General features: G+C 41.1%; 1 protein-coding gene across 6 annotated transcripts in view; it reads left to right on the top strand.

Moving 5' to 3' along the window:
- The window catches only part of TJP1 (tight junction protein 1), a 138,192-nt gene that overhangs the window by 52,160 nt on the left and 67,585 nt on the right, over positions 1-18,447 (top strand). For all 6 annotated transcript variants that reach the window (XM_019504335.1, XM_019504332.1, XM_019504333.1 and 3 more), the window contains exons 2-5: positions 4,867-4,923; positions 12,163-12,287; positions 12,479-12,581; positions 16,936-17,215. In XM_019504335.1, coding sequence (XP_019359880.1) covers positions 4,876-4,923; positions 12,163-12,287; positions 12,479-12,581; positions 16,936-17,215 — 556 coding nt within the window. In that variant the 5' untranslated portion in view covers positions 4,867-4,875. The remainder of the gene's footprint in view (positions 1-4,866; positions 4,924-12,162; positions 12,288-12,478; positions 12,582-16,935; positions 17,216-18,447) is intronic.

The following is an 18,447-nucleotide window of genomic DNA, read 5'->3' on the forward strand; positions in this document are numbered from 1 at the left end:
AGATCCCCCCTCAGCCTTCTCTTGTGGAGGCTGAACAGGTTCAGGTCCTGTAGCCTGTCCTCATAGGGCCTGCCCTGCTGCCCCCTGATCATGCGAGTGGCCCTCCTCTGGACCCTCTCCATGTTGACCCTCTCCATGTTCTAGAACCCTTTTAATGGTGTAATGTTCTAGTAGCTTACTGGTCCACATTATTACAGTTCATTGTGAATTAAAATGATTGTAAAGCAAAATGGTAAAATAGAGAAATGTAAGCAACCATGACCTGATTCCAAAAGGCCTATAATGTTCTTTCACATTTTTTTTGATAAATGCTGATCTAGATTCACAAATTGTCTTTTATCAATACAGTAACAAGGGTTACTGTTAAGCAAAAAAGGTGGCCTGTATTACGTTAGAAATTAGAACAGAAATTATAACTTATTATGCACTGAAATTACTTCTGACAAGGTATGCTAGTAGTCATGGAGTTTTTTAAAACTCCCAGAATATATTGGGAAGGAAATTACAAACATTTTTGATCAATAAAAATGCAGCAAGATTACAAGTATTCAAGCACTCCTCCAAAGTCAACTGCTATTAAGCTACTGAGCACTGTTACTATAGACAGTTTAGTCTTAACTTGCAAGATGCATTAAGTTTCTTTCAAAGCCATAATCTTTCAGAGAGACCTTGGGATATATCTGGCTGTCATATACAATAGTCAGTACAAAACATATATTAAATAATGCTTTTTTTCAGAATCTGGCTTTGTTCTTGCTTTGCCTTTAGGATGAGGGGTAAAAGTGCACTTGACTATTATGAGAAAAAAGAAACATACAATTCCACATATTCTGAAATTAATTTGACATATTTAGTTAATAAATATAACATTTGTCAGTCATTTGCATGATTGTTGGAAAAGGCATTAATAATTGTCATCAAGATTCTTCATTGAAAGATTAAACAAAGTGAATATTGAGGATATTCTTAATGTTTAATCTTAAAATTTACCATCGTCTTTAAATTATTGATGGAACATGCTCTTTAATCTGTCAAAGGTGATGTAATTTAATGGGAAGTAGTGATTCTGAAATGTAGTCAGTTCATTTGGCACAAAAAGAGCACTTCAGTCTTGACAAATATTACAGTTGGCCCACTTAGCCCAGTAAAGGAACAGAGAAAATCAGCTGATACTGCAGGGGCGGGCAGTTATTTTGGGTGAAGGGTTTTGGCAAGCTGTCGAGGGCTGCATGGGTAGCCCCACCCCTGCGCAGGTGCCCTGCCCCCGGTCACCATCTTGGGACCAGTGTTGCAGTGTCTTGGGACCAATGTCCCATGGCCAGCACTGGTGGGGCCCAGAGCAGGGTGCAGGCTGGCAGGGGTCTGTGGAGCCGGGCTGGGCTGCACCAGCAGGGAGGGCCCTGTACTTCTGCACCCACTCACTCCCCCAGCCTCCAGTGTTCCCTCAGCCTCACAGTACAGGTTGGGGGGGGGGAGTGCACAGCCCTGACCCCCTGCTTGCTGGCAGGGAAGGAGCTGGTACAGAGCGTGGGGAAGTGGTTCCTCACTCACCTGGTGGCTGGCGCTCACAGCCCATGCGAGGCTGTCCTGAGCAGGCACAGGCAGTCCTGCGTGGGTTGCGAATGGCCGTAGTGCAGGGCACTGGTCACGGGGCAGGCAAGGGGCCGCTTTACTGGAGCTCAGCACCTGGGCCCTGCGCTGGCTCTGGGCTCGCCTGCTGGGGCCCGCTGCAGCAGCAGTAGTTGTGCCCCCCCCTCCCCCTCCCACTTGCCATGCCGGGCAGTCTTTGCTGTTGCTGCCTGCCTGGAGCTCGCATACTGGGCAGCCCAGAGGTGGTGGTGGTAGCCTCACTGCAGCCTACCACAGCATGAGCTCTGCAAGTGGCTGCAGCAGGGAGTGCCAGCCACGGGGCAGGAGAGGAGCCACTTTTCCCTGCGCTCCACACCAGCTCCTTCCCTGCCCTCTCCCCGACCCCTCCACACCTGGGCAGCCATGTGGTCCTAGACCAGAAGCCCCTGCTGGGGCTTTTGGCGGGGCCGGGCAGGCCCTGCTGTTGCAGCAGGCTGCCGAAGATTCCCCTGGTTCCTGTCATTTTTAATGGGAGCCAATGACAGATAAATTTTAACTTTCAAAAATTTTCTAGGGGCCCTGTGGGCTGGATAGAATGGTATTTTCCCCACCCCTTTGATAGTGTCTGGGATTATTTTCTGGGTCTCCTATTTCGTGTTTCCTAGGCTGATGCTTTGTTATTCATTAAATTTATGGGACTGCCATCTGATTTCCTAAGCATACTTTTATAGTTGTTCTTATCATTTGTACTAGTTTATCAAAATGCATAGAAATTTATAGTTAGAAAATGTTTAGTTTATTACTTTATTTACCTTTATGCCTGCAACGTTGAAAAATGAAACATGACTTACATTATTGTAACTCTTTCTGGTTATGTAATGAGATACTGTGTTAAAGTAAAGATCAAGGTGCCACATTTGATAAATTTATGAAGTATTTAAAACCAACACACAAGCACTACAAAAAGTTGTATCGTTTCTTGAGCTATGTTCTGTCTGTTTACTATAGTTATTCCACCTTTTTTTTTTTTCCATTTGAACTTTGGACAATTTCAGAAAGCGTTTAAGTAGCTTCTTTATCTTATGCTATTTGACAGATGGGTATTAAGCAATAACTTGACTTTTTAAGGGAAAGTAATTAGTATCCACAGTATAAATTAATGAGGTTTGAGAGAGCTAGGTAAAGAAAATATAGTTTACTTACATAGGCAATTCTTCACTGGCTTAGCAAGAACATTTAAGACTAAGTGCCTAAGCAGAATGTGAGCATCCAGAAATGGAGGCACGGAAGAAGGCACAGGAACAACATTTGAAACTGTTCAGCCAATAATAGAATTAATTATTCCTTGTAAGTGACTTCCTGTTAGTATAAAAAGAAAATCTTGTTACTGCCAGTTTCATGTTCACAAGTTCAAAAGTTCTGCATCTATCAAGAACATAGTTGCACTACCAAATGCAAAGTAAGTCAGATTTACCTCTGTTGTTGTTGAGAGTTAATGCCTCTTTTGATACAAAGCAATAGCATATTGAATGGAGGGGAAGCTGCAACTGAGTAAATTTAATGTATTCCATTTAGAAAAAAGCAGTACATTTAGGGGACAGAGAGAACATTGCTACAAATCATAACTGTTTGCTGATGCAAAATGTGAAGTAGCTCCTTGGAACCATTGGGTTTTACTTGCCTTTTTAAACTGTTAAATACTTGTGATACTAAATAATAGTGTAAGATTTTGGAATTATTAATTGACTGGTTCTTATAAAGATATATATACTAGTAGTTTAGTTGTGATGTTCTTTAGTTTTGCATCATTAGATATCGAATTATATTACAGCACTCAGTATTTGACACTACATGTAACTGTAGTGTTAAGTTCATTTCTGTTAAATTACTTGCAGATATTATCTCTGTTTCTAGACCTGTTCTAAGTGAAGTGGTATTAAAGAGTGCACTGGTATTTGCTTGTAAAAGGTGCAGGACAGAGTATGAGAGTATGATTCCTTTTGGAAAGAATAAATCCAGCAATAAGGGACTAGTATGGAGCTTATAGCTTTCATTTTCTGCCAAACCCATGGCCCTTCTGGACTCCCCATTTGCTTCCAAATGCTTAATTGTTGGGTGCTTTGGGTAGTTTTTCGAAGTTTTTTTTCCCCAGAAGCAAAAATGTGTAGGTCTTGTAACAGTATGAAAACATTTACATTCTAATCTTGTTACCTTACATAAAAAATTATTTAGCTCTGCAGTACCACTGTTCATGTAAGAAGAGACTGCATTGAAATGCAGAGTCAGTTAAACGTGACCTGTATACATAGTACAGTAGCTCATGTACTGTAAACCATAGTGAGTAATTTGCAGATAGTGGTGATTCTTACATGTATAAGTAGAACAAGTAAAAGATGAAAGGCATATAAATTATATGATTATTGCAAATTAGTGGACCAACTAATTTGATTAATCATAGCAAAATTTAAATTGGAGATTGGACTAGTTTCCCCTTTCTTACTATGCTGCTTAAAAACAACTGAGAAATACTTGTATGCTTTCCTTTAAGCTTGATTTAGTATTCAAGGGTTGAATATAGTCACATTTCATCCTCTTGGCAGAGTTCAAAAGTTTTTTCTGAAATATATCATTACCTGTATGGAACTTGGCAATTAAAAGAAACTGGGTATAGTTTACAACAGGTCCATGATGGAACAGGCTCAAGAAATTAAAAAAATGATCTTAAAAATCCCTCTTAGGATGTTAGCTCTGGTGAAGGGAGCTCAGCATCTCATAAAAAGTACAAACTGGTATGTGCTTTTGATGCAAGTTATTAAATAGTCTAAGAAAATGAGGCAGTGTGCATAGATTTTTTTTCTGTGATAAAATAAGGCCATATGGGGGCTGTCGGCCATGTGAGCAGCCTTGTATCTTTGATTGTCTGACAGTATAGTTTTAGGATTTGTGAGGAAGGAAGGGTTCACTTAATACAACATTTTCCTATATCTGTTTCATTTGTCAGAAAAAGCAAACCTCTGTGCTGGGGAAACCAAAAACCATGGGCTCTTTAGATGGACCATAGGACTAATTAGCACCCATATAGCAGCTATTATAGGGTGATCTGTGAGAAATCTTTTAAAATTTTTCCACTTAAAAACACTTTCAAGAAGCCATTTCCTATTATGTACATCTTTTTTTACCTTTAATATGCATAGTGACTAGCAAATTACAAATGAAAATTTCTAGTTGAGATAGTTATAAAAAAAAACTTCTATATATTGAAGGTATAATCTATTCTTTCCCTTTCTTTTTAATCAGAGCACAACAATGGAAGAAACAGCAATATGGGAACAACATACAGTGACTCTTCACAGGGTAAGTTATAACTAACTTTCTGTGCTTTAACTCAGGATACTGGCAGCTTTTGAAAACAATAGAAAAAATCCAGATGTCCGGATGTAAGAAAAAGGAAATTAGTTTTATCACAGTCCTCTGTTTAAAATTAGATTTGCTGTGAACTTTGTAGAACAGTAGCTGTACTTTATCTTTTTGTCTACTTTTATGGGTATAAGTCTGTTTATGAGTGACCAGGCTAGAAGTTATGATTTAGATAACTTATTTTCATAACCCAAATCAGTTGATATTGTGCTTAATTGTTTTTCATATATAACAAAGCTAAACCATTTTTGAAAGTTTACAATAAAGCTTAATGATATACATTTTATTAGCAGAAACACAGAACAGTAGTGTCTTACAAATAGAATACAGTTTCAAGTAATGTTGTTAGTTACATTTTAATACTTGCTGTCTCAGTTTTAATAATTGAACTAAAGTCATAATATACAGCCATTAGGTTTAAAGTATAGCCCTAGTGAATTACTTTAATAAAAAGTTCTTAACTAAAAAAATGCACTTTTCCACAATCTTAATGTTTTCTGAGGGTAATCTGATTCTTTATAGTTTAACTTTCTTAATATAGCTGGTCTGAGCTAGTCAAGAATTGTTAACCTTTACCTTACTTACTTAAATACAGTTCTAGTAAAACTTTCAAATATGAAAGCAAGGCTTAAAGCTTTCACTTTTTTCCAATTTGAAAAGTTTTGTACTTTGCTGTGTAACAGATGGTGTTAGTTGACTTTTCTGTTGGTTATTTAGGGACTTTTAAAACCTCAGTCAGGCCCATTTAATTCACACTAAGGATTGAGACAACTCTGAATTACTTAACTGTGTAAACAAACACCCAAAGGAGTGCAAAAACTGTTAAAAAACCCAACATGTTTTATGTATGTCTTAAGACCAGGGTTCTGGATTTTCCATTTGCTGCGGGGAAAACGGTGTATTTTCTCCTATAACGGAGAAAAACGTAGATTTTCTCTTTCAGAGGAAAGAACCTCAGGTTTCTCCTTTTGAAAGGAGAAAAACCTGGGAAACTGCGGGTTTTCCTTTGCAGGCTGGTTGAGGTCCAGTCTGCCAAGGGGCTGGTTGGGGCAGGGGGGAGCTTACCCACTGGTTGAGGCAGCAGGCAGGGGGTGCCACGTGTGTGCATGCACATGCACATGCATGTGGCAACCAGGTGGTGGTAGTTAGCAGGTCCCACATCTCCCTCCAGGTACATCTGTGGGAAGGGGTTGAGGGACACAGGCCATGTCAGGGGTGGGGGGTTGTATTCCTTCCAAGACTTATGCACCCCCAGTAGGGCATAGGGCTGCAGCTGGGCTGGATGAGCTCCAAGCAGGAGCTGCCTCCATGGCTGTCATTGGCCCCTTGCCTGCCTAGCAGCAGTGGAGGGGAAAACTCCATGCTGTCATTGCAGTGTCTCACCGTGGTGGTGCAGCACGCCCTCACATGCTGGGTCCTGCCTCCCAGGCTGCCGAGGCAGCTCCTCTGGAGCTGGTCTGGCCTGGCCTGGCTTGCAGCCCTATGCGCTTCTGTGGGAACAGAAATCTCAGGGCGCATGTGCCTCCCCCCTCCCCCCCGCACCACCACATTTCCTGTGACCCCCGCCTTCCCCACACACGCAGTCTCTTCCTTGCACACTTTGGGGGCTGGGAGTAGAGGGCTGTGGGTTGGGAGTGAGGGGCACCAGCGGGGCCAGGAGGCTGTGGGTTGGGAGTGAGGGGCCATGGCAAGGCCAGGGCACCGGCATATCGGGGCTGCTTAGCACCACAGAGTAATGGGGAAGGGGGACGACAGCTGTAGCTGGACCTATGTCCTTGTGTGCGAAGGGGGCAGAGGGAGCTCTGGTTTTTTCCATGATAAAACCCCCCCAAATCATCTGGCAAAATGTATAGGTATTTAGAATATATTTTATTATAGTGGTTGAGGCACTGGTACACTTCCAAATTGCTTTTAAATTGTAAATATATCAATAAAACATTGTGTTCAACAGATACCTATATATAATATATTAATTTTAATCATGAAATGATTAATGATTAATATTTTATATAATCATAGCATTACTTATTTTAATAATAATTTTAATCATGGAAAATGTGGATTTTTGGGGTTTTGATCAGAGCAGTTGCAATTTTAAAACAAAATCAGGATCTCTGCTTATCACCTATTGCCAGGACTTGCATGTACCATAAAAAATTGGTAATAGGAAACACTACAGCTTCTTCTATACTGAGCAACTCTTTGAAAGGAGGAAAGCAAAAATATATTTCCAAGTCAAGTATGTAGTTCAGTGAAGTGTTGGAATCCCCTTGGAATACATTTGTTGTCCGTGCTTGAGGCTTACTTCCATGTCCTGTTAGTAAATAGACTTGTAGTGAGAATGCTTGTAGCAAGCCTAGAATTATAAAACCAATTTTATCTCCCTCTCTGAAACTTATTGTTTATAAATGCAGAAGTGTTTGCAGTTTTTTGTGGGGTGGGAGAGGTTTCCAGGCTGCATCCTGGCAATTACTGACTTTTACCCCTACCCTCCCACCTTTTAAATACTTAGTTTCTGTTGGGAAGTCCTTTGCCTCTACTGTTTACTTCTTAAAAAAAAAAAATAGAGAGTGATACTTGCTTCACCATGGTGTAGAGGTTTAAATACTTCCCTAAAATTGTCCCAGGTAGACCTCAAGAGTTTCCGTGAGGCTCCATGGATGCACCAACCTTGCTTCAGTTTAACTGTAGAACTAGGAACTTGCTTTGTACAGAACATGTGTGCTGTATAGGTACTTGCCTTAATCATTAAGAAGACCTCAAGTGCAATTCTCTTCTTAGATACTATTTCAGTAGTGGCATTATAGGGTTCTCTGTTTGCTCCTTGGTGACCTCCAAATCAAATCTGCTCAGTTTGCAAATAAAATGTTTGCTTTTTCTGGCTGCCACCTCTGCCAAGTCAGCTGGGTTATTTCTGGCCCAGGCATCACCAATAATAGCCATTCCACAGTGGGATTTGGTTAACAATTCAGTTGCTGATGCGTAAGCTAGAGTAGATTTCCTCTTACCCTCCCAGAGCTCAGTTAGTGGTACGGCTCTTTCAGGGTTTATAACTAAATTAAGTCATTTAAAAGTAATCAGTAAACAGACTGAAGAAAGTAAGTGCTGTTTTACATGCCACTGCTTTTCAGAGTAGAGCTACATATTTAAAGTCAAAGAAGATTTTAAGTGGCAAATTCATAGTTCAGTTCACTAATTGTAGACCAAATGCTATATGTTCCTGAGCATGTCAGCTGTTGAACAGCTGTTCTAAAGTGGAAGCACCCACTTTTTCTGACTTATTATGACAATTGCTAATATTTTGAATGTTTTCATCATGCATGTAGTGGAGTAATCTAGTGTTTATACTGACTTCCTTGTAAACCAAATAAGTACAACGGTTCAAGACCTTTTTTTTTAAACTGTCAGATAGATGTAAGATGCATCCTGGTTTTACCATATTGCTTGGCCTTGAATTCATTTTAAAAGGCACAGAATGCTATTTTAAGCAAGTTTAACTGACCAGATCAGGGGTGTCCAACCCCTGGATAGAGCTGTGTTGCTTGGCCTACTGGGTTGCCCAAGGGTCTGGAAATTTGGCAGTGGGGAGCTGTGGCAGTGTTAACTGCTTCTCCCTTGCTGCCAAACTTCTGGAGCTGTGGGGAGTCCAGTGGGCTGGAATGTGGGCCCCTGTGCAGTAGATTGGGCACACTGGACTGGGAGTTGCAGGGTCTGATTTGGGTAGTGCAGGACCCAGCCCCATGTGCCAGCCTCTTAAAGGCATTTGGCCTGTGGACAGGATCAGCATCACTCACCTGGCCTGTGAGGCTGAAAGGTTGAGCACTACCAGATAAGATCATTGGGTGATACTTCATTAATAAAGTAGAAGTATGGTAGTCACTATTTGAATATGCAAATCTTCAGTGTTTGAAGGCTTACTGGCACTTAAAGATTGAACTAAAAACATTTAGATGACTTAAGAAGTGGGAGGTGGCAGCTTTTTATTCACGTGCTGCTGGTAATAAATTAGTTTATATTTCTGAATTAGGCTGAGTATACCCATTCAAATAACCTTGGAGAACTCTCCAAGATTTGTTCTTGTGGTAGAAAAACTTACCCAGAGCCATGTGTACAGACATTTGAATGCTGAGGCTTTGAAGAGTAGAGAGCTTACAGTGCTGACTGTGCAGCTGGGTGGTGGTGGAGAGGGAGTGTAGTGCACACATCTCAGTATACACTACAGGCTCTCTTAGTCTGTCTGGCAACAAATGACAACAGTTCATAGGGCAGCCCTGATTGGCTAGCCTAGATGGCCCACAGTTAGCCTGTTACTGTGTGCAGATATTTGCTTTCCAAGGAGAAACTGTCCTGGAAGTGATTTAACGCTAGTTTGGCACGTATACATGTGATAGACCTCTTCTTTGACACATGCTAATTAGCATGTGTCAGAGGACTCAATCAAGTCTGCTGGAGCATGCTAATTAGTGCACTCCAGCAGCCTCTGCATCACGTGTATTCAGTGTCCTGATGCTTCAAAATGGCGGTGTGGGCTCTTTAACTAAAGCTCATTGAATGAATGTTAAAGTGCTCTCACTGCCATTTTGAATTGTGGGACATTGAATACACAAGGCACTGCAGGCGCTTTAGAGAGTCTCTCAGAGTCGCTCTAATTAAAACACCGCCCCCTCCCTCCCCATCCCGGGTGCTTGTTGTGCCCAGGTTATTTTTCTCTTGGAGTGGCCATTTTTACTTAGGTAGGCATGGCATAAATTATTCCTGCACTCCATCCCCAAGTGCCACTGATCTCCTTCCTCTGACCAGTTTGCTGCTCTATTTTCTGCTCTCTGCTTGATCTGCTGCTCTGCTTTCTATTTCCTGCCCTATCTGCTGCTGTGCTGCCTGTTCCCTTCCTGATCTGTGCCACACAGTGATGCTGTTCATGCCAGTTGTGGCACCTGTGCTACAGATTGACCACCCCTGTCTTAAGCAGTCTGAGTTGGCCTTGGGTTCAAATAAAGGTAATCTGGTAGCTTTTGCATTTTACTCGCTTTCTGCTGAGCAGTCTTAAAATTTTTACATCTATGAGTGAAAGTGTGGAGTTTGTTTGTTTGTTTTTTGAGAAGGGGCTAAAATTCTATGCTCATAAAATTCATTCGGAACACTCTTTGATCTCATTAAGAAGATTCAGCGTCCAATCATTCTTTACATTTGTTTTTGTAATATTTTTTTTTCCACTTTCTTAAATTTATTTCTTAGTTCAAGTGATGAAAAGTATACCACTATTTTGTCCCGTTTGCCCTAGTACAGTTTGGGACACTAAAAGGATATAGGATGTGTAGACAATATACGTAGATTAACTACAAGGGCATATTTGAGATGTGTGTGTATATAGATTTGTAGTTAATCTACGTATATTGTCTACACGTCCTATATCCTTTTAGTGTCCCAAACTGTTGATAGAAGACTAAAATATTAAGGTTATTTTTCACCTCTTAGGGTTCTTTGTCAAAGCTGCTGCACCAGTATCTAAAGTTTATAACGTGCATAGGTATGGAAAAATCAAAATGTTTATTTGTAATATAACTTTCAATATACCCATGCAATTTGAATTGTATCCTATAACCTCAGTGGAGGCACTTGAAGAGGGTGGAATATTTTTCACACGTGTAAAGACTACAGTAAAAGCTCTGTTACGTGAGTGAGGAATAGCGGGTGCCGGTAATCCAAAAATGCTGGTTACCTGAGGCAGGGGTTTTTGGCTGGATGTGGTCAGGTGGAGGGGGGTGACGTGCAAGCTCCCCTGCCCCCTCCCCCCCACAGTGTGCTGGCTGGAAGTTCCAGTTAGTAGAGCGTGCCAGTTACTAAAATGCCAGTTAACACAGCTTTTACTGTACTAACTTAATAGAAAAGACAGTCCTTTCTGTCCTTGTGGTTCATGGGATGATAAGGAGAGAGAACAAGATTATATGTTAATTCTCCACAATTTAAACTCATCTCCTGGGGTTTTTCCTTTTTTAGCATGAACTCAGTTCTGCTTATTTTCATGTAAGGTAAACGTAAAGGAGCAAACATTACTGAAATTAATAAATTTGCACTACTGTAAAACCAGTGTGAAAAAGGTGAGAAACTGCCTCTGAGTTTTACTGCTTGAACCAGATTACCTTAGTGTCTGTTCACGATTTCATAGACCATTTATTTTTAAGTCACATGTGGCTATTACAGTCCTGAAATACATTTCCTGCATATAGACCTACAGTTTTACCAAGTAATCCTTGAATCTAGTCCAAAAATTCTTTGGCGGCCCACCAGGCTACCCAGTGGACAAATAAAGAGGCTTTGCAGTCTGGAGGTTTGGTGCCCCTGTCCTAAAGAATATCTTGTGCTTTTTTGCAGCATTTTTGCTTGCCACAGCATGGTGCAGGGGGGAAAAAGTTTTTAAATCAGTTATATTCAGAAAACTTTATTTATTTTGCACCATTACTGCTTCTAGGTAGATTGGAAATTTAAAAGAATAATTGCCATATCATACCTTGAAATGTTATTACTTAGAAATGACCCTGCATTCTTGCTACCTTGCCTGCAATCTTGTTAGCTCTTGAACTAAACAGAGTCAGGGTAGGTAGTACTGCAGTGTGAAAGTTTGAAGGAACACTTGAGCACTGCAGGAAGTGATGGAACTAATATTTCAGCATAGTGTTGGAGCTACTGTATGTGGAGATGAAGCTATTAAGATAAGGCATGAATTAAGGGTGTCACTAGTTATAACAAAGTTGAAGCCTCCTTTCTAAGAATGTTGCCTTGAACCTTACTCTTCTGCCCAAATTTCAACTCTGGGCCAACAGTTTAATTTTTCCCCTTGTTGTCAGTAGTATAATTTTTCTGTTTGTGTCTTATTCTTAGCTGTGTAGGAATGCCCCTCACTCCTGGTTTATTATGTGTTCTCCTTCTGCAAAGGGAATTTCATTTCATGGATTGATGAGATATTCACCATTGGGACATCCCTTTACAACTCTCACAGATACAAGACTTAATATGTTTTTTGGATCCTTATATGAAGACTAATGACACTCTTAATACTTGACATATACTACTATAAATAAATTATAATGCTCATCTAAATTTTTGACAAACCCACAAATTTCTTTGTGTATATTAGGAAGTCATGGTTGGACCAAGCTTGTGTCTTTTCTGTTCTAGGCTCCAGGATTTGGATTTGGTATTGCAATATCTGGAGGAAGAGATAATCCCCATTTTCAGAGTGGTGAAACATCAATAGTTATTTCTGATGTACTGAAAGGAGGTCCAGCAGAAGGATTGCTACAGTAAGTAATGAAATAGAACTAGAGCTACATTTATATTTGAATCATGAATGTTTGACAGTAGTGACTAGTGACCTCCCAGTTACCTTTTGATAAATCACTGGATCTTACACTGAACTGGTTTCTTCAGGATTCTTTTAGGAAATTAATACACATTACATTTTCTTTTCTTTTCTTTCTTTCTTTATTTTAAGGGAAAATGACCGTGTTGCAATGGTTAATGGTGTTTCAATGGATAATGTAGAACATGCGTTTGCTGTTCAGCAGCTGAGAAAAAGTGGAAAAAATGCTAAAATTGTAAGTAAATGTATTTTTATGGCTTAAATTTGGTATATGTAGCTATACAGTCAATGATTTATAGGTTATGACATGCATATAATTCAAGTTTAATCAGCGACACTGTGGCAGGTGATCCAGTTCAAAGGATTTTGGATTGTTTTGCTAATCCTGTGAATGTTCTGTTGGTTTCCCAAAATCACTTTTGTAAATTTAGACCTTGGTATTTGGCCACCCAGACTTTGACTCTCAGATGCTTGTTTCTGGCATCATAAAGAAATCCTTCTAGGTTGAAGGTGATTTGTCTCCCAGCCTCCTCCCAACCCTGAATTTTTTTTCTTTTCTTTCTCAATCACACTTTTGTTAATCATGCTTTTGAGAGAACTAGTGTGCCAGAGGCCTCTGCTCACTGTTCAGGCCCTAACAAGTTCTTTTTTGTGTAGCAAACAATTTGCTGGAGTAAGGTGTAATTACCTTAATTCCTGTAATTTTGCAGACTTACTCAGAGCGTATAGATGGCTTTTTAACTTGCAAAACAACAAAGCTGGTCATTACTAAGAGGTAGTAATCTAGTTTTCTGTAAACTCTGCAGATTTATATTACTGAAAAAATAGAATAGAAAATAAACACAGTGCCTAGCAATTGTTCAGTTTTGGAAAGTGAGCTTTTTTAGGGTTTGTAAACTGACTTTTGTCCTGACAGTTTTGTGTGTTGCTCTTTTCAGCTCTGCATACATAGGTGCAATAATTTCAGTACTCTGCATTTTAAATTATAAATCTTGCAGTCCATTAGGTTTGTCAGATGTCAGAAATAACCTTCTTCATGTCAGTCTGAAGTTTTTAGTTTGGAAAGCTGGTATTTTGCAGGAATGGGTATGGAAGTGCTTCAGAGCAAACCAGTGGAAGATCTGTGGTTTGTTTAAACTGACTTTGTTTCATATTGACGTTATCCAGATAATTGTATTGTGTGACTATTTAGATAAACCGGCAGCAAGTGAGGAAGAAAATATTAAATTAGTTTGTGCATTACTGATGTAGAGTGTTCAAGTAGAATCAGTTTCCATTAATATAGATGTTTGAACTCAAGATTAAAACCTGACTTTTAACTTTTCAGCAACAGTACCCTCTTCCATCTCTGGCTTGCTTAAGTACAACCCTGGAAAATTGGCAGGTTCCAAACCTGAACAGAACTACTGTCAATAAGATATTGAGTATACAATAGATTATATGTTAGTGAAGTTTTGAGCGGTTCAAGTGACTCTGTGTATGTGTTTAGATAAAGAGGGATTATTCCGATTTGCAGTTCTGTAGAAAGAGAAGACAGCATTACAGAGCAATAGTTGTCATTCTTTCTTTTTTTTTTTTTTTTTTTAGCAGTTACCACTTTGTTTTAACTGTAGCGGCAGGACTAGTATGTGCTGATGTGGCAAACTAGATAATGTAACTGACTGGCAATGAAGTAGAGCGTTCAGCAGAGCGCTCCCACCGTCTAGACCAGGGGTTCTCAACCTTTTTAACTGGAGGCTTTCCTCCACAACTCTTCTTAATTTGGCAGCACCCCAGTTGAAAACTACTTTTCCAGCAACATAATTACTTATTTCTATGCCCAGGGCACAGGGGGAGGTGGGTACAGGGGTGGAGGGGCCAGGCAGAGTCTTTCCAGCCACATTTTAGGCTCAAGTAGGGGGATACAGGCTTGCAGTGGAGACCAGAGTTGGAGTCACCTTGTCAGCCTCTGCCCCTCCTCCTGTGAACCCTCTGACAGGTGCTGGTGATCTGCATGTAGAGCTTGGCTGTAAAAGACTTAATTTTGCTATGGGTGTAAAAGGGTTAGAAGGCAGATATGCAGCTTTATAGACTAACTAAAGGAAATGTTGGGGAGAAAGAAGGCGGGCAGGGCATGCTGTAGGAAATCCTGATTGGCTGCACTCAGGGCCTGTGCAGAGCAGAGACCCTTTGCACCCCCTTCTGGCTGCTGAAGCATATCAAGGGGGGGGAGACGGGGGTGTGCATGGCGATTTTATGCTGAGCACTGGATGGGAGTGGGAAAGGAGAGCCCCACCTCAACTCTTCTCACCAGAGCAGCAGCAGCTACAATTGCTGTGGTAGCAGCATGGGCTCAGGCTGCTGCCAAAGGGAACAAACAGCAGTGTGGGTTTGCCCAGGCTACTCCAGTGTTTTGCTCACTCCCCACCCCAAGGACAGGTGAAGCTTGGGGCAGGGTAGTCATTCCACCTCCTCCTCTCCTCAGATGCGCTGCTGGCCATGGCGCTGTGCCTGCCAGAGTGTTCCTGCTACAGCAAAGACTCTTTAAGGGAGTAGTCATGCAGGTACCCTCTTGAAGTTAGAGCCTGGGGCTGGTGCCCTGCTTGCCCCTTCCATAGTTACACTGTTGCCCCTAGCCTGCATTCTCCATGGTGAGTGCCTGGGGCTCATGCCCTGGTTAATCACTCAGCTGTAGCTAGGCAGAACTGTCCCCTGCACCTTTGTTTTTAGGAGAGGGTGTGGAGATGGGACTGGTAAGGCTCCTGTTCCTGCTAGGCTTCTGCTCCAGCTGCTTCCTGGTCTGCCCTGCAGCATCTTGTAGAAATAAAGGCATAGTTCCACCTGGTTCTGTGGTACCCCTGAAAAGCTTTCACGGTACCCTGGTTGACAACACTTTGTCTAAACCAGTGGTGCTCAACCTTTTTGCCTCACAGGCCAGAGAAGTGAGGTGGAGCTGGTCTTTGGGACTTATTGAGCCCCACACACCAGGATCAGGCCCTGGGGTCTGGCACTTCCCCTTCCTGCCCTGGTGTGCTGGGTTTGGTCCCCAGGGACCTGTGCTGCCCCTCTCCTGTAGAAATGGTCCCATGGGGCCTGGCTCTCCCCCAGTGTATCAGTATTAGGTCTTGGGAGAAAGGGGGGTGAGGAGAGGGGGACTGGCATTGGCTGCCCACATCAGCACTGTGTCCTTGAACCCAGGGCCATACTCTCCCAGCCCCTTGCATGTTGGGATTGGACTCAGGAGCCTGATGCTTCCCCTGCCCTGCGTTCTGGGATCAGGCACCCAATCTACTGTGCATGGGTTGGGGCACCCTTTAGGTCCAGAAATTTGGCAGTTTGGAAGCGGTGCCACTGCTATCCCACTGTCAGATTTCCAAACTCATGGGGGCCTCAGGCCTGTAGGCCTTAGGCTGAGTACCCCATGTCTAGACTGGTGGGTTCTTCTCTCCTCATCTATTGGGTAGAACTGCCAGTGGAAACAGAGGAATTTATGATCAGTCCAAATGGCCTTGGCCTTAATTTTGTTTCTAGCCACACTTCATTAAGCATTGCCTTAACAAAGGGATCATAAGGATCAGTTGCAGTTTAAAAGCAGAAAGCTTATGTGTTTAAAGTTATGACGTTATCTTGGACCCCTTACGTACTTCTGAAGCTGCTGTTTCTTTGGAACTAGAGCTAGAATGATCAAGTATTTGAACTTGAGAAACATTGTCTATCTAAGTATTGTTCACTATTTGGTATCTCCCATTATGGGCTTCTGCAACTTTTTTTGGAGCTTGGTAGTTCCTTTAGAGAGACAATATTGTACATAGCTCCTGAGCCCCATTCCCCCTGGTTTTGTGCTCTGGCATGTGTCCATTTTTCTTTGGGCAGCAGAATTCTTCATCAATTTACCTAGAGTCGAATTTCCTGAATAGCTCTCTCTGGCCCATCTTTCTTGTACCTATTGTTGGACTCTGCCTGTTAGCAGAACGCTACGTCTCTTACTTTGTGATGAAGAGTGGGAGGTGCTGACAGCGTTCTACATGATTGTTGCCATTCTTGAAATTGTGATGTGATGTGTTCCGTCAGGCTGACCTTGCATCCCACTCTTGCTCTTGGGACAGTCATCAAGACTATTACCTTAGATCATTGACTGTTTCACTTGGGAGATTACATAAAACTGTTTTGAATGGGTCTGTTTTGAGGCAGAACTCTGCCTGACGACTTTTTTGGGCTGATTGGGAAAGATAACTTCTGCCTTCATACTGTCTCTGTACTGCAGAGGTTTGTACTGTTTCTTGCTTTTGTCTTCTATTCCAAAGCATTTTAAAAGTTATAAACTAGAGCAAAATAATTTATTTACAGCCTCATATGCCTTTGTAAGCGTGTGCCTATTGTGCCCTTCATACCTCCAGGGAGCATCACGTTTGAGTGTGACCCTTGCCTCCACTCCCATTCCGACATGCCAAACCCAGAAATAAGTGAAGCCATATTCTTGCTTTTGAAATCTGTCTCAGATGTGCTTCCTCCAATGTGGTAGTAGAAGTCGAGGCTGTGGCTTATTGCTCACTTTTAAGATGTATTTTGCATATAGCCAGAAACTGAGCAGTTAATGCTACTGGTTACAGACTATCCGAAGAATGAAAAAAGTTCAGATTCCAGTAGCCAGACCAGAACCAGAACCGGTATCTGAAAATGAGGAGGATAGCTTTGATGAGGAGATACAGGATCCAAGAAGTGCACGTGGTGGTCCGGGTGCCAACAGAAAGCATGAGAAGAGCTGGGTAAGAGACCGAAGTGCAAGCAGAGAGAGAAGTTTATCACCAAGATCAGATAGAAGATCTATTGCTTCTAGTCAGCCTGCAAAACCTACCAAAGTAACCTTGGTGAAATCCAGGAAAAATGAAGGTATGTCCATAATGGCAGGCTCGGTGATATTTTGTTGTGTTTTTCATATATTATTTTATATTTTATTCTAGAATTTTGAAGGCTGCATTTCTGCATGTGTGCTTGTTTTGTTAAGGCCTTTTTAGATTATTTGCATACTTAACTGTTGCTTACAGACGTTTATAAATATTTGGCTGGAAAATTAAACTGCTGCTGTATTTCCAGTACATTATTTTCTTTATGCTGTAATATAAGTGAATAATTTAAGACATTGTACAAAGGAAAATAAAAAATCATTTTTTAAAATTTGCAAACTTGTACCACATAACATGTATATTTTGTGTATATCCAGGCTGAATATGAGTTTAGGTTGCATGGAGTTTATTACCAAGTTGTTTTTGACTTATTATCTAAAAGGTTTGGTAATTCTTAATGCTAGTTCCATTCCTCAAGATTACAGAACAATGTGAAAGCACAGTTAAGAGGATATAATTTCCCAGTGATTGTGTGGTCATAAACAAAAAGTCACCGTACCACCTTTTTTTGCTTGAATCCAGTTTTCAGACTTGACGGTATTTCCAAAGATAAATTTAAGCATTGTGGATGGATAAATAAAATTACCTTATAATGCCTGCTTGTACAGAATGGTAGTACTGAGGTGAGAAACATGTGAAGAGGAAGATTTCAGAATGAAAAAGAAAGGAAGTGAGAGAGAAGCTTTTGTATTTTAAAAAAGAACAAAAAACCCCCCTCTAACAATCTTACAGCCTTCCTTTTATTATAAAGTTTTTGTATCTTTAATTTCTTTCTATAAACACTTAAGGGTCTTCTTCAGCTGGAATAGATTTTGTAGTAGTATGCTGTTAAACAGTTTGTTCGGAGTTAAATAAATTCTTCCTCCAACTGGGCCCTGTAGTTGCAGAAACATTGAGTAATTTACACATAGCCCTTGTGTAAATCTCTACACTGGCAGCCATTGGCTGCCAGCCAACCTGAGAACAGAGCAGAGACTGGCATACCATGGTTACTGACACATAGCTGGATGTTATTTATCAAAGTTACTCCGAGTACAGGACATTTCATAACTGGGCAATGTTAGAATACCCTTGTGAACGATATCACTTCAGTATCATAGCTCTTAACATATTGGAGACACCTAAGTCTTCTCTAAGTTTCTGTCTTGATTATAAGTCTGGAAAGCAGTGTGTTACACCAACACTCATCCCTTTTTAAAGTTGTGATTTTATTGATTT

Source organism: Gavialis gangeticus, unplaced genomic scaffold (assembly GCF_001723915.1).
Source record: "Gavialis gangeticus isolate Ggan-Ray unplaced genomic scaffold, GavGan_comp1, whole genome shotgun sequence".
Classification (NCBI taxonomy): Eukaryota; Metazoa; Chordata; order Crocodylia; family Gavialidae; genus Gavialis; species Gavialis gangeticus.